Source organism: Mobula hypostoma, chromosome X2 (assembly GCF_963921235.1).
Source record: "Mobula hypostoma chromosome X2, sMobHyp1.1, whole genome shotgun sequence".
Lineage (NCBI taxonomy): Eukaryota > Metazoa > Chordata > Chondrichthyes > Myliobatiformes > Myliobatidae > Mobula > Mobula hypostoma.
In genome coordinates this window covers 14,454,686-14,476,827 of record NC_086129.1, presented here as the reverse complement: position 1 = coordinate 14,476,827, position 22,142 = coordinate 14,454,686, and the positions used below count along the sequence as shown (strand labels likewise).

At 42.8% G+C, this 22,142-nt stretch overlaps 1 protein-coding gene across 1 annotated transcript; it reads right to left on the bottom strand.

Annotated features, from left to right (window-relative positions):
* Window positions 1-335: 335 nt before the first annotated feature.
* LOC134340865 (baculoviral IAP repeat-containing protein 5.1-like) lies at window positions 336-17,595 on the bottom strand. The gene is made up of 5 exons (XM_063038439.1): window positions 17,564-17,595; window positions 9,871-9,952; window positions 5,942-6,051; window positions 899-1,016; window positions 336-431 (listed from the first exon to the last, which is right to left on the bottom strand). Exons 1-5 carry the CDS (start codon window positions 17,593-17,595, stop codon window positions 336-338), a joined length of 438 nt encoding a protein of 145 aa, XP_062894509.1.
* Window positions 17,596-22,142: the final 4,547 nt, after the last annotated feature.

Below are 22,142 nucleotides of genomic sequence, written 5' to 3'. Positions count from 1 at the left end.
TGGCAAATGATGTTGACATGGCATGCTTCCTCTCTCCACCCCAAGGAAAAGGAATTGAAACTGCATTACTGAGCAGTTGACACAGGCTCGGTTCAGGAAGATTGGGGAAAGCAAGCAATGCAATGAGTTGTTAACCATTTCCTCAGTGAGCTTAAATCTCAGGACAGAATCAACTCATTTCAACAATAAACCCCTCTCCTGCAAAGTTTAATCTATTAGCTGTTGCAACAAATGAAAATTACCAAAGCAATCACAGTAAAATACATACAACTTTATTATCATCAACAGTTAAAGTCCAGTGTGGTCTGTTCTAGCTCATCACTTCAATAAGGGAGTTACAGGTCAGCTCCAGTCAGGTTTCCCAAGACTTTCACTCTCGCAGCTTTCACCGACTCTCGGTAGATGCTGACTTGCTCCGAAGCAATCTTTTTCTAGGAAAAGAAAACGTCATTGAATCTGTCATGGATTGCAGCCTCCTGGGCAGAGACTGTCAAGCAGATACAGACAACCATCCCCTCTCTCTGTGCAGCTTCAACAACCTGATTACAGAAAGCTCCTGCAACTCAGAGCACTTGTTTTTAACTTATTGACGTCCAGTGTTGTGTTGGCCCTTCCAACCACCCTACCCAGCAATCCCCAGTCCAGTCCGAGCCTTTACCATGGGATGATTTACAATGACCAATTCACCTGCCAACCAGTAGGTCTTTAGACTGTGGGAGGAAACCAGAGCACCCGGAAGAAACTTGTGTGGTCCCAGGGAGAATGCACAAACTTCATACAGGCAGAGGCAGGAAATGATCCTGGTTGCTCGCAACAAAGTGTGTGCTAACCACTATGCTACAGTGCCACCCCACGTTTCAGAATTCCAAAGGCCAAGTAAATAGATTGACCCTCTCACCAGGTACATCTTCAGCCAGTCCATCTCCAGCTTGAAGAACTCTTCCACTGTCAGATCCAATACATCCATTTTCAGTGCCAGGAATTCACAAGACGGCGAGTGACTTTGGTGTACTGCCCTTTTGGCAAGTTCAGAAGAATTGAAATAAAACAAGACAATTAGCCATAGCTCACCATGAGCCATCTCATGAACACAACAAGCAGCCATTTGCAGTCACCACACAGAACAAATCAATACTAGACCATATTAGAATAGTGTTGATTTGTCCATTTTATCCCATCCACAGTTGATGTTCCCTCGAAGTATATTGAGATGTAAGGAACCACTGACTGCACTGCTACACATCTGAAAGTCATTGTTTGCAAGGAGGAAAACAACAGCGTTCAGGAGACCTGAAAGCAAGAAGAGGCCCATCTGCAAGTCTGAGTCAGAATAAACTGCTGCCTGTCCAGTTTATTCCTCCCATGTTACAGGCCACATTATAGCACCAATAACCTACAGTGCCATGATACTGAAAGTACTTACACAATTAATTTTTGAGAGCCTCTCTGTCTTCAACACCTCACCTCAGCCAGCTAGTTCCAAATTCCAAGCTCCTTCACCCCCCCCCCCAATACTTCCTGCCACTTACCTTAAATGCAAGTTTATAGACATTTTCCAAGGGGAAATAGTAACTAGGTTCCTGGTAGTTTTGTATATCTTCCAGTTCCCCAGCCTTGCCACTCCAAAATCCCATCCAGACAACATCCTGCAGGATCTCCTCTGCATCCTCTCCCATGCAATCTCATCCTTTCTCTGGTGTGACCAGAACTGGACACAGGAATCCAGTTGCAGCCTAATGCCCATTTGATGCAAGTGTACTTGCTTCCCTTCTCTCAAGCTTTATGCTGTGGAAGGCTAACTACCTATTCTACCCATGCTGCTGCCTTCAATGATCCTGTCCATCAGTACTTCAAGATCCCACTTGTATACATCCTGCATCTGAAGTCCCCTAACATACACCACCCCTTTGGTGCTGAAGGGAAGGAGGAATACAAGATGAAGCCTAGTAGCTGGGGCAGAGAATACAACACCAAGGAGTTTACAGTACAGCTACTCAAAACATTGATAATATAAAAATATCACAGCTTTTCAACGTTATCGAGGTGGGGATAGAAATTAGGCAATTTGTTGTACTTTTAAAAATCAGTTTGCCAACCAAGTAGTTGGCAAATCTTTCAAGACTGGTAGTACAGGTGAATGATAGATGAAAGTCAGTGCAGAAAATGGGAGGGGCATTGTGATTCAATGTCACTGGCAAGGCACAGAACCATTGAGAGATTTAATAATTTAGCTGAGCTTTTATGAAAGGGATGCACCAAAGTGATTATGCCAAGTGCTGCAAGCATCAATCAGACATCTACTGAAGCAAGCAGTCTGTGGAACCAGAATCATACAAGGGCTTGCAGAGAGCATTATTGGTTATGATATGCAGTGGGAAAAGCTTTTACACACTAGAATGAAGTGTTAGAGTTACAGAAAGTGTAATGCATGCAGACAAGATGCAAGGGCTACAGCAAGGTACAGTAGATTGAAAGACTGAAGCAATGTCCAGTCAAGAACCTGCTAAGTGAGATAGAAACATAGAAAATAGGTGCAGTAGACCATTCAGCCCTTTGAGCCTACACCGCCATTCAGTATGATCATGGCTGATCATCCAACTCAGAACTCTGTACCAGCCTTCCCTCCATAACCCCTGATCCCTTTAGCCACAAGGGCCATATCTAACTCCCTCTTAAATATAGCCAGTGAACTGGCCTCAACTGTTTCCTGTGGCAGAGAATTCCACAGATTCATCACTCTCTGTGTGAAGAAGTTTTTCCTAATCTCGGTCCTAAAAGGCTTCCCCTTTATCCTCAAACTGTGACCCCTTGTTTTGGACTTCCCCAACATCAGGAACAATCTTCCTGCATCTAGCCTGTCCAATCCCTTTAGGATCTTATACGTTTCAATCAGATCGCCCCTCAATCTTCTAAATTCCAACGAGTATAAGCCTAGCTCATCCAGTCTTTCATCATAAGAAAGTCCTGCCATCCCAGGAATCAATCTGGTGAACCTTCTTTGTACTCCCTCTATGGCAAGGATGTCTTTCCTCAGATTAGGGGACCAAAACTGCACACAATACTCCAGGTGTGGTCTCACCAAGGCCTTGTACAACTGCAGTAGTACCTCCCTGCTCCTGTTCTCAAATCCTCTTGCTATCAATGCCAGCATACCATTTGCCTTTTTCACCACCTGCTGTACCTGCATGCCCACTTTTAATGACTGGTGTATAATGACACCCAGGTCTCATTGCACCTCCCCTTTCCCTAATCGGCCACCATTCAGATAATAACCTGTTTTTGCCACCAAAGTGGATAACTTCACATTTATCCACATTAAATTGCATCTGCCATGAATTTGCCCACTCACCTAACCTATCCAAGTCACCCTGCATCCTCTTAGCATCCTCCTCACAGCTAACACTGCCGCCCAGCTTCGTGTCATCCGCAAACTTGGAGATGCTGCATTTAATTCCCTCATCCAAGTCATTAATATATATTGTAAACAACTGGGGTCCCAGCACTGGGCCTTGTGGTACCCCACTAGTCACTGCCTGCCATTCTGAAAAGGTCCCGTTTATTCCCACTTTTTGCTTCCTGTCTGCCAACCAATTCTCTGTCCACATCAATACCTTACCCCCAATACCATGTGCTTTAAGTTTGCACACTAATCTCCTGTGTGGGACCTTGTCAAAAGCCTTTTGAAAATCCAAATATACCACATCCACTGGTTCTCCCCTATCCACTCTACTAGTTACATCCTCAAAAAATTCTATGAGATTCGTCAGACATGATTTTCCTTTCACAAATCCATGCTGACTTTGTCCGATGATTTCACCGCTTTCCAAATGTGCTGTTATCACATCTTTGATAACTGACTCTAGCAGTTTCCCCACCACCGATGTTAGGCTAACCGGTCTATAATTCCCCGGTTTCTCTCTCCCTCCTTTTTTAAAAAGTGGAGTTACATTAGCCACCCTCCAATCCTCAGGAACTAGTCCAGAATCTAACGAGTTTTGAAAAATTATCACTAATGCATCCACTATTTCTTGGGCTACTTCCTTAAGCACTCTGGGATGCAGACCATCTGGCCCTGGGGATTTATCCGCCTTTAATCCCTTCAATTTACCCAACACCACTTCCCTACTAACATGTATTTCCCTCAGTTCCTCCATCTCACTGGACCCTGTGTCCCCTATTTCCGGAAGATTATTTATGTCCTCCTTAGTGAAGACAGAACCAAAGTAATTATTCAATTGGTCTGCCATGTCCTTGCTGCCCATAATCAATTCACCTGTTTCTGTCTGTAGGGGACCTACATTTGTCTTAACCAATCTTTTTCTTTTCACGTATCTATAAAAGCTTTTACAGTCAGTTTTTATGTTCCCTGCCAGTTTTCTCTCAATCTTTTTTCCCCTTCCTAATTAAGCCCTTTGTCCTCCTCTGCTGAACTCTGAATTTCTCCCAGTCCTCAGGTGAGCCACTTTTTCTGGCTAATTTGTATGCTTCTTCTTTGGAATAGATACTATCCTTAATTTCCCTTGTCAGCCACGGGTGCACTACCTTGCTTGATTTATTCTTTTGCCAAACTGGGATGAACAATTGTTGTAGTTCATCCATGCAATCTTTAAATGCTTGCCATTGCATATCCACCATCAACCCTCTAAGTGTCATTTGCCAGTCTATCTTAGCTAATTCACATCTCATACCTTCAAAGTTACCCCTCTTTAAGTTCAGAACCTTTGTTTCTGAATTAACCATGTTACTCTCCATCTTAATGAAGAATTCCACCATATTATGGTCACTCTTACCCAAGGGGCCTCTCACAACAAAATTGCTAATTAACCTTTCCTCATTGCTCAATACCCAGTCTAGAATAGCCTGCTCTCTAGTTGGTTCCTCGACATGTTGGTTCAAAAAACCATCCCGCATACATTCCAAGAAATCCTCTTCCTCAGCACCCTTACCAATTTAGTTCACCCAATCTACATGTAGATTGAAGTCACCCATTATAACTGCTGTTCCTTTATTGCACACATTTCTAATTTCCTGTTTAATACCATCCCCAACCTCACTACTACTGTTAGGTGGCCTGTACACAACTCCCACCAGCGTTTTCTGCCCCTTAGTGTTATGCAGCTCTACCCCTATCGATTCCACAACTTCCCAGCTAATGTCCTTCCTTTCTATTGTGTTAATCTCCTCTCTAACCAGCAACACCACCCCACCTCCTTTTCTGTCATGTCTATTCCTCCTGAATATTGAATATCCCTGAACGTTGAGCTCCCATCCTTGGTCACTCTGGAGCCATGTCTCTGTGATCCCAACTATATCATATTCATTAATAACAATCTGCACTTTTAATTCATCCACCTTGTTACGAATGCTCCTTGCATTGACACACAAAGCCTTCAGGCTCACTTTTACAACACTCTTAGCCCTTATACAATTATGTTGAAAAGTGGCCCTTTTTGATGCTTGCCCTGGATTTGTCGGCCTGCCACTTTTACTTTTCACGTGCACATACAACCCTGTTGTCTTCTGCCCAGTGGAAAGGAGCAGAGAGCAACCAGGGGTGAGCGCCCTTAATTACACTGGCTGCTTTCACCAATGCAATGGGAAGTATAGATTAAGTCAGTGTAAGGGAGGGGAGTACAGGACAGATTTGTGCACACTGGATTTGAGGGGCTATGATGGGATTGGGGAAACTCAGTAGCAGAAGACCCAAAGAGGTAGAAAAGTTAATTATCTCAAATACACTGTCCACAAGAGTAGTAGAAACAATTTTATCAGTTTTGAGCCATAGCTTCAATGGGTGAAGAAAGGAAAACAAGTTCATTGGATGACCCTTTTAATGTTCCTGTAGGCATAATAACCAAAAGGAAATGTTCTTTCCTACCCCAGTTCAAATCCTGTCTCACTTTCAGAGCAGGTGACAAGTTTACTCAATCCATACACGTACCAGGGATCATCTTTAGGCTCCCAACTTTCCAACTCCTTCAGACAGAAGAAGCACACAACAACATCCAGTTCATCCTCAGTTGGACAATGTAGAAAACCAGCCTTGGCCATCTCAAAGAAACAAACACAAGTATCATTGGTCATCTTATTTTCCAAGCTAACATGTAATTCTTCAGAGAATGATTAGTTTTGCCTCTGCCATATATTTCCCAGATAAAACTCAAGGTAAATGCAACTTTTGCCTGTCCTAATCACCTTCTCAGTCCATTTGCAAAGTTGCCAAATGTATATTCTATGGGCAACTAAACATTCTCGCATACAAGTGTGAAAGGCAGAGTCAAGGGAGAAGACGTTTTGATTAAAAAGGTCTTAATCTGATAAGGTAGAGACAGGAACTTCTGGATGAGCTGTAATGGAGAACTGACCTTGTTTTCAATGTAGGAAGCAGAACAAAGTAGCAACAAGGAGATTTAAAGAGCACTAATAGCTTATCTTGTTCAGTTGCAGGCAAGAAGTTTAGAACGAGGTTTAGTGGAGAGCCCACCTTGTGGGCTGCAAGGCAGGAGATGGAGTAGAGCAATCCAATTAGCTAGCTTGTGAAGAGGACAGCCAATAAAAGCAGATAGTCAGGAGTGACACTGTGCAAGGAATAGGTGCTGAGTTTTAGCAAGAGGAGTCTGGGAAAAGGAAACAAGCCCCAAGTAGTCCTTTACAAACCTTAGTGTAATTACAATGTAGTTAAGGCTGTGACATGCTCCTCCTGCAGGCTGTGGAACATCAGGCAGACTCTATGAGCGTCACAGACAAGAAGTTTGAGGTTGTCACACCCAAGGTACCAGAATATCACTGGCATAAGGAGCAACATTTATTGTACAGCAGCAGTACACAGAAACTAAATTACAGCAAGAAATAAACAAAATTAAATGAAGTACAGGCTGCAGATAGCTTGGTGGTCACAGGAAAGGCAAGGGGAAAGAGGCAGACAGTGCAAGGTCTCCCTATGACCATTCACCCATGCCAATAGTTGGGGGGGGGTGGGGGGTGGTGCGGAAGGAGTGGAAATTACCACTCTGGGCACTGCACTGCACAGCAGCAACAAGGTCAGTGGCACGGAGACCACCTCTGAAGCTCAGTGGCTCAGGGGGAAGGCAGGCAGGGCGATAGCAATCGGCAACTTGAGAATCAGAGGAAAAGCTGGGAGATTCTGTGGCTACAAAAGAGACAGTCTCAGAGTGGCTGCAAAACTTTCCCAAAAGGGAAGGGAAGCAGCCAGAGGTCATAGTGCACATAGAAAGAGGGATGTCCTGTGCAGTGAGCATAGGGAGTCAGGAAAGAACCTAAAAAGTAAGACTCAAGGGTAGTGATGTCTGGATCACTCTCAGTGCCATGTGTTACTGAGGGTAGAATAGAAAAATTGCTCAGATGAATGTGTGGCTGAGGGGCTGGGGGTGCCATGGGGCAGGGGTGACCTGTACAAGAGTTGGGTTGCACCTAAACTGGAGGGAAACCAATATCCTGGCTGGGACACTTGTCGGTGCTACTCTGGATAATTTAAACTAGAGTGGCAGGATGTGGGACCCTGAGTAGTGGAGTGGATGATGTGTACTGTAGCCAATGAGAGCAAGTCTAGTCCTCAGGATACACAGGAGCACAAGAGCAAGAGAACAAAGACCATTAGTTTAAACTTCATTTATTTCAATGCAAGCAGCTTATAGGCGAGGTCAATGAACTCTGGAGACCGACTTTCAGAGCACTAACAGAAGCATGTGTGAGGACTGCAGCTCAGATGTTCTAGGACTCAGATGCTACAGGCATGACAGATTTGCAGGGAAGAGGGGGAATTTACCCTTCTTGATGGAAGAATGGTTCTTGGAGAGGATATTGCTGGGAGATCATCCGGTGATGTCAAGTAGGTAAACCATAGAATCATGAAAGGGAAAGTCACTGACATTTACAAGAATTAGAGGAGCAGATATGTAGATATATCGTAGACAGTTGTAAACTTGATCAATAGGATTAGTGGGAGATTTTAAACTTCCCCAATGTTGACTGTGCAAACATACTGCCAAACTGAGAGTGGAATTTGTGAAGTGTGTCCAAGGCGGCTTCCTTTATCAATATAGAGGGGGAGTGAAACTGGGTCTTCTTACCAATGAGATAGGGCAAGTGAAAGTGTCTGTCAGTAAGGACTTTAGGGCCAGTGATAATTCTATTAGTTTTAAAATAGCTATGGAGAAGTAATTGACAGGTAATATCCCTGAACTGGGACAGAGTCAATTTGAGAGCCATTACACAGGATCTTGCAGAGGCTGGTAGGGACATAATTCACAGGGAACAGTGTGTCAGGGAGGGTTTTTGAAGTGTTGGGACCAATAACCATTGCTCTATTAATTTATGGAAAAGGCAAGTACACCAACATCCAGAATGCACCAGAACAGGCATGTGGATAACAAAAGTTTAGACTCTAAACTTCAGAGAGATCTGGCATGAACACAGACAAATGGAGCTAGCTCAGACGTGAACCCTAAACTGACTGGGCTGAAGGGCTCGTTTCTGTGTTGTATAACCAGTACACAAATGAAATAATCATCATTAGCCAAGGGGAGTTGTGCTGAATCAAATGCAAGTCATGGGAGAAAGATGCTAGAAGAAAATAGTAGTTCCATGCATTACAGTGCTCAAAGAGGACAGTCTCTTGTTCAGATATTAAAACAGAATATGTAAAAATAACTACGCTTGATTAGAGGTTAAATAAATAAAGAACACTGGAAGAGAATTAAACAGATAATAAGGTTGCTAGCAGAGTAAGAAGATTTTTCATAGATATCAAACTGCCAGATCAAGAGGCAATTAACATTCACAAACAAGTAAGAGTTTGTGTATTTGAATGTTACTGTGTAGGACAGTGGACATGTGAACATGTGAACTAGCGCACCAATAAGCATCAATGACAATTTTGTAAAAGAAGGTAATCTGAGGTAATCAGCCATCAATATCACAAATATACATTTTTTAAAAAGATATTACATTCAATTCTGTTTAAATCAGGAACAGACTTCACCATTACAGGCCAGCCCAATATTTTAAACTAGAGGATGATATTTTCCTCATCCAGAGGATGAATCCTACTAGTGTAGTATTTCCAATTAACCAAATTAAGAAACAAATTCAGCTCCTTTACTAACTGCCTGTTTATTCCTCCCAACCCACCAAAGACAGGCTTCATTTGGGGACAAGACCTTTAATTTCTTCCCCCCCCCCCCACCCCATTTGAACAAGGGAGAAAGAGAACTAGATCCAGTGGAAGACAACAGGAAACAAGCAAAGTAATTGCTGGCCAGGAATTGGTGATGGGACCATAGATTTTAGCACTGGAAGATCACTATTGGCGTATACCAGGAACTAGAATCTGGTCTGGTCCAACTGGCTGAAAGTTTACTCCACGTATGCAAACTTTAATGCACAAAGTTTAACAGTTACCACTCTTATAATAGTTACTATGATGTAATAATTACCATGGTCACCCAAAACAGTTTATGGGCCTTCATCTAATGGCTTGATCATACTGCTTCAAACCAGGTCATTCAAATCAATAGGCGACCACAGTCATTTCCTCTGAAAGTTTGGATTAATCACCATTTAAGTTTTATTAATTCCAGAAAGCTTACATGCCACATTGCAGCCCAAACACATAAAATGGCTTATCACCTACTTCAAGATTTCCCAGATAAAAACAAAGTTCTTTAAAGGAAAAATAGCCCAACTGCAGAAATAAATAGAGTTTAGGAAGAAAACAAACACTAACCTATTTCACACATAATCAGAAACACATTTTACATCAGGAAATATGCCCTAGATTGATCTATTTGTTCACATTCACTCTACACACAAGCTATATTAACAGCTGTTGGCCATTGGGTCCTTACTCACATTTTCTGATGTACAACAGCAGCTCTCAGTGAATGGCCAGTTCATGAATGTAGCTAACCGGTTTTCATAAAAATACATTAACCTGTGCTCCAACAAACAGGAAATATGGTCCACCATCCTGATGGGAAAAAAAACCTGGGGCAATCAGCTTCACCAGTCATCCTTCAGGGTGATATTCAGCTACAGCTGATCAGTCACAATCAAACCTTGTTAAAGGAATAAGCCAATAAAAGAGACCTCTACATTGGAAGGGCACCATCTTAAATCAAATGCCAGTGAGTGGGCTTCAGCTGTCTCCTGTTAGTAATAAATTGTGATTGAACAGAAACAGTGGAACATCTGTTGTCTAATGATTGGCTTCAGCACATGTTTATAACAAGGAGAGATAAAATAAATCAATTTGAATTCCAGGCTTCATTATATCTTAATACATGTGGAAAGGGAGAGACCATAAGACATAGGAGCAGAATTAGGCCATTCGTCCAATGAGTCTGCTCCGCTATTTCATCATGGCTGATTTGTTATCCCTCTCAACTCCATTCTCCTTCCTGCCTTCTCCCCATAACCTTTGATGCCTTGACTAATCCACCCTAAATACACCCAATGACCTGCCCTCCACAGCTGAATTACACAGACTCACTGCCCTCTGGCTAAAAGAAATTCCTCCTCATCTCCATTTTAAATGAACATCTGTCTACTCTGAGACTCTGCCCTCCAGTTCTAGAGTACCCCACCATAGGAAACATCCTCTCCACATCCACTCTCTCCAGGTCTTTCAACATTTGGTAAGTTTCAATGAAATCACTCCTCATTCTTCTAAATTCCTACACGTAAAGGCCCAGAGCATCAATTGCTCCTCATATGATAAATATTTCATTCCTGGAATCATTCTTGTGAACCTCTTCTGAACCCTCTCCGATATCAGCACATCCTTTTTTAAATAAGGGGCTCAAAGCTGTTCACAATATTCCAAATGAAGCCTCACCAGTGCCCTATAAAGCCTCAACATTACATCTTTCCTTTTATATTCTAGTCCTCTTTGAATTAATACTTCTGCCTTCCTCATCACCGACTCAACCTGCAAATTAACTTGTAGGGAATCCTGCATGAGGGCTTCCATATCCCTTTGCACCTCAGGATTTTGAATTTTCTTCCCACTTCAAAAATAGTCCATGATTTTATTCCTTCTACCAAAGTGCATGACCAGACATAGGGCCGGACTTTAGGCAGGTCTAGGCTCGGCTGCAGCCCAGGGGCCAGAGCTGCAGAGGGGCCTAAAATAGGTAGCTATCATCATGGCGGACAAAAAAAAAAAATGAGAATGGAGCACAGAAAAGATAAAAGAAACAAGAAAAAGAGGATCGTGAAAAAGAAGCATTAAAAAAGACATTGAAATTGACAGAATTTTTTAAACCTGTTCTCGACGATGCAGCAGTACCATCGCTCTTGTCACAGTCTGAGACCGGTGGACAAATGGAGACTTGTTCAACAGCTAGCACTAGCACCAGCGTTAGCACAGGACCACCGTCCTTGCCTCAGTCAGCAGCTAACGTTGAAGAGGCAGAAAGCATGACTTTGGGATCCCCGACCACAGAGGCCTCTGCACAACCAAGTCGGGCCGCCATTAATGTTAACGTTACCGCTGCTGAGGATCCTTACAGCACTGATCCTGCTCGCTGGGGAAAGGAAACGTTAGATGATTCAGTCTGAGCGTACTGGGCTAAGAAAGGGCCTGTGTCCTGCCAGAATAAGGATGTGGATATCAAAGCTTCGGAACGAGTATACAAACAGCAGAGACGTTTTTTCTCCGAATTTCACTTCAAAGGCATGCTCGTAAATGGTGAGTACAATATCAAGGCAATGGCTCTTATATTCCCCTTCCACAAGCTGTGTGTTTTGTTTTGCATGCCGCATCTTCAATGAGAACTGTCAGTCCAGCTTCGAAACTGGCTTTAGTGACTGGAAACATGCCGCTGAGTACATAGGAGAGCATGAAAATAGCGAACACCACAGGAAAACGATACTGACCTACGTTATACTAGCGTCTGACAGCGGAAGAATAGATACAGAACTGCAAAAACAGTTCGAGTCAGAGTGTGTCCACTGGACCGACGTATTGAGAAGAGTGGTGGCGGTTGTGAAGTTTTTGGTCGAGAGGGGACTGGCTATCTGAGGCTCCAGTGACATATTTGGCAGGCCTGATAACGGCAACCACATGATGCGCATTCTAGAGGCAATAAGTGAGTTTGACCTGTTATTGAAGGCGCACATACGGAAATTTGGAAATGCAGGATCAGGCACCCCTTCATATCTTTCACCTTAAACATGTGAGGAGTTTATTGAGCTCATGAGCGATCGAGTTCTGTCAGAGATCGTCAAGTGAAGTCAAAATGGCCAAATACTTTTCTATTAGCATCGATTCAATCACAGATGTTCAACATGTAGATCAGTTCGCATTCATTTTACGTTATGTGTCAACTGATGGAAACACTCAGGAGCGATTCTTACGATTTCTACCCATTAAGAACCACACAGGGGTGGCTTTATGTGAGTCTCTGCTCAGATTTTTAGGAGAGATGAATATTGACATAAGCAACTGCAGGCGACAGTGCTATGAAAATGCTGCAAATATGTCCGGTGCATACAAAGGCTTACAATCCCGGATCAAGGAAATCAATCCACTTGCTGAGTGGGTTCCATGTGCATCACACACACTGAATCTTGTTGGAATCAACAGTGTCAACTGTCGTGTTGAAACAGCTGATTTTTTTCAGCTTCGTGCAGAATGTGTTCAACTTCTGCTCCAAGTGAATTTCTAGGTGGAAGGTGGTGACTGCAGGACTTCAGCCTATTGCGAACAAGCACATTGAAACTCTGAAGTCCCTCTCTAATACAAGATGGGCTGCACACGCAGAAGCCACACAAGGCATTGTGTGGAAATTATGCCAATATTCAAGATTCGTTAAAGAGCATTGCAGATGACAATAATCAGAATATGGCAACTAGAAATGAAGCAAGGTCACTATACAAAAAAAATGGACAAGCTTGAGATAGCTTTTCTGAGCAAATTGTGGCATTGCATTCTTCAGCGCTTTGAAAGTACAAGTGTTGCATTGCAAGCTGTAATTCTAGACCTATGTAATGCTGTGGATTTGGTGAGATCACTACGGGGATACATAGCAAGCTTGCATGATCAATTTGATACTTTTAAGACCCAAGCTAAAACTATGTCTCCAACAGTCTCACAAGTGTACAAATTAGACACCCAACGACAAAGAAAACGTCAAGCCTTTCTGCATGAATCCACAACACCTGATGTTGGCTTGCCAGCCAGAGAAATATTCTCAGCTACTGTTTTTTAGGTAGTGATGGATAGATTACTTGCAGAGATTGATTGCAGTTTGCATCATATAATGACCTTAACAACACATTTGGCATCCTAAACAATATCCCTTCTCTCTCTGTACAGGATTTGCGCAAGGGAGCATCTGATCTCCAAAGCAGATATTCAACTGACCTGGAGTTAGACTTTGTGGAGAAGATTGTCCATTTCAGGGAATTAGTAAGTGGTAAAGATATTTCATCCACAACAGAGCTTTTATGCTTCATCGGTGAAAAAAACAACAACTTGCAGGTCATCTTCCCAAATGTAGGCATTGCTTTGAGGCTTTACCTGACTCTCCCCGTCACAAATGCAAGTGGTGAGCGATCTTTCGCCAAGCTCAAGCTAGTGAAGAATAGGCTCAGATTCACAATGGGACAGGACAGGCTGAATCATCTTACTCTGGTATCACTTGAAAGTGATCTTGTTCAGAAACTGGATTTTAGTTATCTGATCAAGGACTTTGCTGTGAAGAAATCCAGAAGAACTAGGCTTTAATTTTGAAAAACAAGCATCTGACTTTGTAAATATCTAGGCTTGTGTGTCAGTGCTGTTCCTGTTTTTGCGGCAATAAGCTAATAGTTGACTGTTTACAAACCTAGTAAGTAGTAAGTGGTCTTTACTCTGCAAGCCACACAGCACAGCAATAGGTTAGTATGTGCTAGATCTCATTTTTCAAAAAGATTGTTGGAGTATTGTCAAGTTTCCTAGTTTGCCATGGTGCCATGTCTCTTGGCCTTTTTGTCTCTTATTTCCATTTTACTTTCTCAGAACACATGGTTGAGAAAAATACCCGGATAAAAATGCTTTGGCATTGTTTGAGAAATAAGGCCTATGGTATGTGCAGCGATAGCTAAATAAAGATTTAAGATAGGGTACATCATACTTCTTCTCCCTCATAACTTTACTAAGCCAACTAAGCCTAGGCCAATTTTTGAGTGCTTTAGATGCTGTCCTTCAAACTAAGAATTTGCATTACTTTCTGTCCTCCCTCTTAAGGCCTGTAAGTTTACAGCCTACGTATTGTACTAAACCAGTGTCTTGGTTCTCAGCTTTGATATTTAGACCAGTACGAGCTTTGCTCTTGTTCTTGCCTTTTTTTGCTTGGTACAACAGCATTTTACGGTGTCGGCAGGGGCCCATCAGGGCCTCCAGCCCAGGGGCCCCGGTGCCACTAAATCCGGCCCTGACCATACACTTCCTGACTCTATTCCATCTGCCACTTCTTTACCCACTCTCCTAATCTGTCTAAGTCCTTCTGCAGACTCCCTGCTTCCTCGCATGACCAGCCCCTCTACCTATCTTCCTATCGTCTACAAACTTGGCCACAAAGACATCAGTTTCATCATCCAAATCATTGACATACAACATTAAAAGAAGTGGTCCCAGCAGCAATCTCTGCGGTACACCAACTAGCCACTGACAGCCAATCAGAAAAGGCCCCCTTTATTCCCACTTTTTGTTTCCTGCCAATCTGCCAAAGCTCTATCCATGCTAGTATCTTTCCTTAGTACTCTGGGCTCTTATTTTGTTAAGCAGCCTCACATGCGGCAACTTGTCAAAGGCCTTCTGAAAATCCAAGCACGCAACATCCACTGACTCTCCTTTGTCTATCCAGCTTGTTATTTTCTCAAAGAATTCTAACGGATTTGACAGGCAATATTTTCCCTGAAGGTTACCATGCTGACCTTGGTGTATTTTATCATGTGCCTCCAAGTACCGTGAAACAAACATCCTTCACAACCAACTCCAATACCTTCCCAACCACCGAAGTCAGGCCTATCACCTCCAAACCTGTACTCTTTCCACTCCCCTAACCTTCTTATTCTGGCTTCTTTCCCCCTAGTTTCTCAGTCATGATGAAGTGTTTTGGCCTGACACGTCAGCCATTTATTAACATTTATTCCTTTCCACTGATGCTGCCTGACTTGATGAGTTTTTCCAGCATCTTGTACAGTACGTGTTGCTCTGGATTTCCAGCATCTGCAGAATTTCTTGTGCATGTCAACAATTCCTCCTCGCCCACCACCCCCCCCGACAGATGCTGCTCAACCTGCTGATTTTAAATCAAAAATCAAATCAAATTCTAGTTTAATTATCATTCAACCATACATGGATACAGCTGAATGAACCAGTGTTCCTCTGGGGCCATGGTGCAAAACATACACAGCACGTTCAAAATAGTGAGCAAAAAAAGTCACGCAAAATGACACAGATATAGTTCAAGACTCTGAGCGACTGTCCCACAAATTGATGCTACAGTTCCTGACAGTTAGCAAACACTGCAATCCAGCCTGTTGCAGCACCAGTGGGAGAGGTCAGCCCACAACCGAGCATGGTCGCCAAGCTACACGGCCTCCACTGTCCCCTCTTCTGGGCTGCAGCAGCAAGCAAGCCTGCAGCTTGAGGCCCAGTGCTCTCTACACAAGCTGTTGCATTGGTTTTTGTGAAATGCTGGAATAGGATTGAGCAGAGTTAACAATGGTGTAGGAAATGGAAAATACATTTTAGTATCAGCCAATGCATTCCTTTAGGCTGTCTTGAATAAATAGATCAGGGGAAAATGTGGATGTGGAGGTTTGAATTTTTGGGAGCTCTCCATAGTGAATCTCATCAGGGGGTTTTTGAACAAGGTAAAGGTACTTGGAGTCACAAAGTCATACAGCACAGAAACAGGCCCTTTGGTGCATGCTGACCAAGATTCACATCTAAGCTAGTCCCCAGCAGGTCCAGATCCCACTGCAAGCTTTGATAGTCTTCCTTGCTGTCCATAGCACCCCCAATTCTGATGTCATTCGCAAATTTGCTGATCCAGTTAAACACATTATCATCCAGATCATTGATATAGATGACAAGTAACGATGGATCCAGCACCAGTCCCTGTGGCACTCCACTGGTCACAGGCCTCCAGTCAGAGAGGCAACCCTCTATGGCCACTCTCTAGTTTCTTTCATGAAGGCAATGTCTAATCCAATTTACTACCTCATCTTGAATGCCAAGTGACTGAGTCTTTTTGACCAACCTCCCATGTAGGACCTTCTCAAAGTCCATGGAAATAACATCCACTGCTTTGCCTTCATCAACTTTCCTGGTAACTTCCTTGAAAACTGTTAGGGAAATTAATTTGCTGAAGAATTTTAATTAAAGTTGGTCACCAATAAATTGGACACGGGCTTCGAGGTAACTAGAGAATACCTTTGTTCATGAATAAGGGAAGAATGACTCGCTAACAGTGTGATCCTCATGTCTTCCACAGAACAATAGTCACAGTCTTTTTTATACATGCACACAGAAAGTCAATTACATCAGTCAAAGTTAAAATATATTCATTCCTGTGTGCCTTATCAATTCCCACAAAAATGCCAGCGGTAGACTCTTTTCTGCCTACAACACACAGAGATAGGTTGTCAGAACATCCTTGATACTGGGATAGATTATTGCAAGCGTGCAGAGAACCTAGGCTGAATGGCGAGTCTTTATTTATGATATAAAGAAGGTTCATTGAATCCTTAGATCCAGTAAGTCATTAAGGTACAAAAGTATAATTTGTTTTATATGTTGGTACCAGACAGGTGAAGGAAAACCATACACACTGTTTCATTGTCAGAAACTTGACAGCCCACAGGGTCCTCCCTACAATTTATGACCTTCACTGTCTCCATTTTGTTTACACTGCTGTGTCACGCACTAAGATCAGCACGAGGCATTTTGTTAATTAAAGGAAGGTGCAGGGTGTTAACAACTCAGATATTTTACCCTTTATTCAGAATTTTCTTCCCCAATTAAGTCATGTAGCCTCGTGGTATACAGCAGTAGATTAGAAGGCAGTACCACGTAGTCTTGTGTTTACAGCAGTAGGCTAAAGGGCAGCACCACGATTCTCCGCTGATCCAAGCATTAAGCAATACAGACACACATAGGTATTTACCCGACCGAGTTGGCCAAAATCCTCCACAAAGACTCTATAAGATTGGTTAAACATGACCTACCAGACACAAAGCTATGTTGACCATCCCCAACCATTCCCTGTCAGTTCAAATACTTATATGTTTGGTCCCTTAGAATAACTTCCAGTTAATTTCCCACTACTGATGTCAGGCTCACCGACCTATAATTTCCTGGCTTATTCTCCGAGCTTTTCTTAAACAATGAAGCATTAACTATCCTCCAAATTCTCCAGCACCTCACTTGTGGCTAAAGATGATTTAAGTTGCCCCTGCAATTCCTGCACTAGACTCCCACAGGGTCTGAGGGAACACCTTGTCAGGCCTTGGGGATTTATCCACCCTAATTTGCCTCAAGACAGCAAACACCTCCTCCTCTGTAATCTGTACAGGGTCCATGATCTCACTGCTGTTTTGCCTCACTTCCGTAGACTCTGTGTCTGTCTCCAGAGTAAATACAGATGCAATAAATCCATTTAAGGTCTCCCCCATCTCTTTCAGCTCCATACGTAAATTGCCACTCTGATCTTCCAGAGGGCCAATTTTGTCCCTTGTTATCCTTTTGCTCAAAGTCCTTTGAATTTGGTGCACCACAAGGCTATGTGCTTAGCCCCCTGCTCTACTCACTTTACACTTATGACTGTGAGGCTGAGCACAGCTCCAATGCCATATTCAAGTTTGCTGACATCACCACTATCACTGACCGAATCAAAGGTGGTGACAAATCAGCATATAGGAGAAAGATTGAAAATCTGGCTCAATAGTGCCACTGAACAACTACTCAATGTCAACAAGACCAGGGAGCTGACTATTGACCTCTGCAGGAGGAAACCAGACGTCCATGAGCCGGGAGGATCAGAGGTGGAGGGGATCAGCAACTTTAACTTCCACTGTGTTATCATTTCAGAAAGCCTGTCCAGGATCCAGCAGGTAAATGCAATTACGAAGAGAGCACGGCAGCACCTCTACTTCCTTAGAAGTTTGCAAAGATTCGGCATGCCATCGAACACTTTAACAAACTTCTATAGATATGTGGTGGAGAGTATATTCACTGGCTACATCACAGCCTGGTATGGAAACACCAGTGCCCTTGAATGGAAAATCCTACAAAAAGTATTGGAAGTAGCCCAGTCCATCGTAGGTAAAGCCCTTCTCACCATTGAGTACATTTACATGGATTGTTGTTACAGGCAAGCAGCATTCATCGTCAGGGACCCCCACCACCCAGGACATGCTCTCTTATCGCTGCTGCCATTGGGAAGGAGGTACAGGAGCCTCAGGACTCCCAGGTTCAAGTAGAGTTGTTCCCCCACAACCATCAGGCTCTTGAACCTAAGAGGATAACTTCACTCAGCTTCACTCCATCATTGAAATGTTCCCATAACCTTTGACTCACTTTCAAGGATTCTTCATCTCATATTCTCAATATTTATCACTTAGTTATTTGTTTCTATTCTTTCTATCTTGTATTACAGCTTGTGCCTTTTGCACATTGGTTGAATGCCGAAGCTGGTGTGGTCCGTCATTCATTCTATTATTGTAATATGGAGTTATTGTGTATGCCTGCAAGAAAATGAATATGATGATGTATATGTACTTTGATAATAAGTTTACTTTCAACTTTGTAGTTCATGTTCGGGTTCATCGTCAACCATACACATGTATACAGCTAACTAGAACATTTCTCTGGGACCATGGTGCACACACTCTACATATAGTTACAGTCCAGCACATACAGTCACAAAGTATTCCCATTTGTTATTTTTCCCACACTCTCATCAGTTACCTCCAGATTCTACCACTCGCCTACACATCAGGAGCACCTTACTGAAGTAACTTAACCTACCAACCAGCACGTCTTTGGGATGTGGGTGGAAACTAGAGCACCTGGAGGAAAGCCACGTGGTCACAGAGAAAGCGTGCAAACCCCATGCAGACAGCACCCAAGCTCAGAATTGAACCTGGGTCTCGGGCACTCTTGAAGCAGTGGGCCTTCTGGCTGTGGCAATATTCCCTTCTTTTACCAAAAGTCACAGAATAAGTAGAAGGTGGTACTGCAGGGATTGTACTTTATCTAGGCTTTCAAAGCGTCTTTGATAACATGTTCAGTAATAAACGAATATACTGTATGTTAAAGGATGGGAAGTTAGCCAAACAAAATGAAGATTCTGAAAAAAACTCAGCTGGTCAGGCAACATCTGTGGAAAGAAAAATTCATTCGTAAGGCCAGTGATGTTGTGGGGATGGAACTGGACTCTCTGATGGTGGTGTCTGAAAAGAGGATGCTGTCCAAGTTGCATGCCATCTTGGACAATGTCTCCCATCCACTACATAATGTACTGGGTGGGCACAGGAGTACATTCAGCCAGAGACTCATTCCACCGAGATGCAGCACAGAGCGTCATAGGAAGTCATTCCTGCCTGTGGCCATCAAACTTTACAACTCCTCCCTTGGAGGGTCAGACACCCTGAGCCAATAGGCTGGTCCTGGACTTATTTCCTGGCATAATTTACATATTACTATTTAACTATTTATGGTTTTATTACTATTTATTATTTATGGTGCAACTGTAATGAAAACCAATTTCCCCCGGGATCAATAAAGTATGACTATGAAAAAACAATTAAAACAATTAAAGATTCAAAGGGAGGATTCTTGTCAGTAGGCAAATGGGCTGAGGATTAGAGTGCAGGGTTGATCTTTGCAATAGTAGAAGAGTCCGTGCTGGCAACATTGCTGTTCACAACTTACACTGGTGGTTCTGACTGCAGTCGAAAGCACAATTTCTAAATTTCCTGGTGATACTAATGTTGGAAGATGGTCAATATTGAGAAGGAATTCAGCATGTTAAGGAGCTATTAAAGATCTTTCGGAATAGACAAAGGAAGTTCAATACTCCCATTCACCTTGTATTTTCCATTTGGCTTCCAGAGAAGAAAGATGTGTTTATGTGTTTTAACCTGTCCAAAAAGATGGCAATGCATTGCCCCATGGTCAATCACGGAGAAATGTACTTATTTGTTATCTTTTGATGAATGTGAGATAATGCAAGGGGTAAGGTGAAAGTCCAGGTAGGCGAGAGCAACAAAAGGATCTTGGAGTACAAGTATACCAACCACTAAAGTTGTTACTTAATAAGCAGAGCCATAAAAGTGCAAGAGTTTATTTTTAGAGGGATGTATCTGAAAATTAGGCAGGTTTTACTCAACCGGAATCAGATGTTGCTTGGACCACACTTAGAATTGTATTCATTTTGATCATAATATAAAAAATAATATAATAAACAATAATAATAACAACAAGAGAAGAGGCTGTACTGGATGTGGTGTTGGGTAATGAGATTGACCAGGTGACTGACCTTCTAATGAGTGAGCAGTTGGGGAACAGTGACCATAATTTATTAACTTTCAGCACACCTATAGATAAAGATAGGTATGGTGCCTGCAGGAGAGTTTTAAAGCTCAATGTTCAAAATTCAAAGTAAATTTTATTATTAGGGTACATATAGGTCACCACATAAAACCCTGAGACTCACTTTCCTACGGGCATACTCAGCAAATCTATAGAATAGTAACTACAACAGGATCAATGAAAGATCAAGTAGAGTGTAGAAGGCAGCAAGCTGTGCAAATGCAAACATAGAAACATAGAAAACAAACAGCACAATACAGGCCCTTCGGCCCACAAAGCTGTGCCAAACCTAACCTCTCCTGACCTTAGAACTACCTAGGCTTACCCATAGCCATCTATTTTTCTAAGCTACATGTACCTGTCTAGGAGTCTCTTAAAAGACCCTATCGTTTCCACCTCCACCACCACCGCCAGCAGCCCATTCCACGCACTCACCACTCTCTGTGTAAAAATGTTATGACACCACTCAGCCAAACTTTCAAACTCCCTCCTAAATTGGAGTAGGGCAGATTACGAGGATATTAGGCAGGAACCAAGAAGAATTAATTGGGAACACCTTTTCTCTGGCAAGCGCACATCAGACACGTGGAGGGTGTTTGAAGATCAATTGCACAGAGTGCAGGAAAGGTATGTTCCTGTTAGAAGGAGGGGCAGGGATGGAAAGATAAGAGAACCTTGGATGTCCATAGAGGTAATGAATTTAGTCAAGAAGAAAAAGGAAAAATATATTGCTTTGGAAATTATGACCAAACGGTGCACATGAGGAGTACAAGGAAGCCAGTAAAGATCTAAGGAAGGGAATTAGGAAAGCCAGGAGGGGCCATGAAAAGTCCTTGGCAAATAGGATTAAAGTGAATCCCAAGACATTATTCATACATCAAGAGTAAGAGGATAATAGGGAGAGGGTGGGAATACTCAGGGATAAAGAGGGGAACATCTGTTTGGAAGTGGAGAATGCGACTGAGGTAGTTAATGAGCACTTTGCTTCAGTATTTACCAAAGAAAAGAATATGGGGAACCAGGAGATCAGTGCTGAGTGTATAAATACATAAGGGTGTTTAGATCGGTGGGGGGTAATGTTGAGTCTCCTAATTGGGTATTGAGGTGGGTTAAGTCCCCAGAGCCTGATGGAATTTACCCTAGCATGTTGAAGAAGGCAAGAGATGAGATGGCTGGGGCCTTGACCAGTATCTTCATAGTCATACTTTATTGATCCCGGGGGAAATTGGTTTTCATTACAGTTGCACCATAAATAATTAAATAGTAATAAAACCATAAATAGTTAGGGTTAGGGTTATGTAAATTATGCCAGTAAATTATGAAATAAGTCCAGGACCAGCCTATTGGCTCAGGGTGTCTGACCCTCCAAGGGAGGAGTTGTAAAGTTTGATGGCCACAGGCAGGAATGACTTCCTATGACGTTCAGTGCTGCATCTCGGTGGAATGAGTCTCTGGCTGAATGTACTCCTGTGCCCACCCAGTACATTATGTAGTGGATGGGAGACATTGTCCAAGATGGCATGCAACTTGGACA

Excerpts from the sequence above, each read along its gene's own strand:
- LOC134340865 (XM_063038439.1), bottom strand. The coding sequence starts at position 17,595 with ATGGACCCTGTACAGATTACAGAGGAGGAGGT. Across the intron at positions 9,953-17,563 it reads CAGATTACAGAGGAGGAGGT|GTTAATGTATTTTTATGAAA; the intron begins GTTTGCTGTCTT and ends GTTGGAGCACAG. Across the intron at positions 1,017-5,941 it reads GAGCCTAAAGATGATCCCTG|GGCAGTACACCAAAGTCACT; the intron begins GTACGTGTATGG and ends ACTTGCCAAAAG.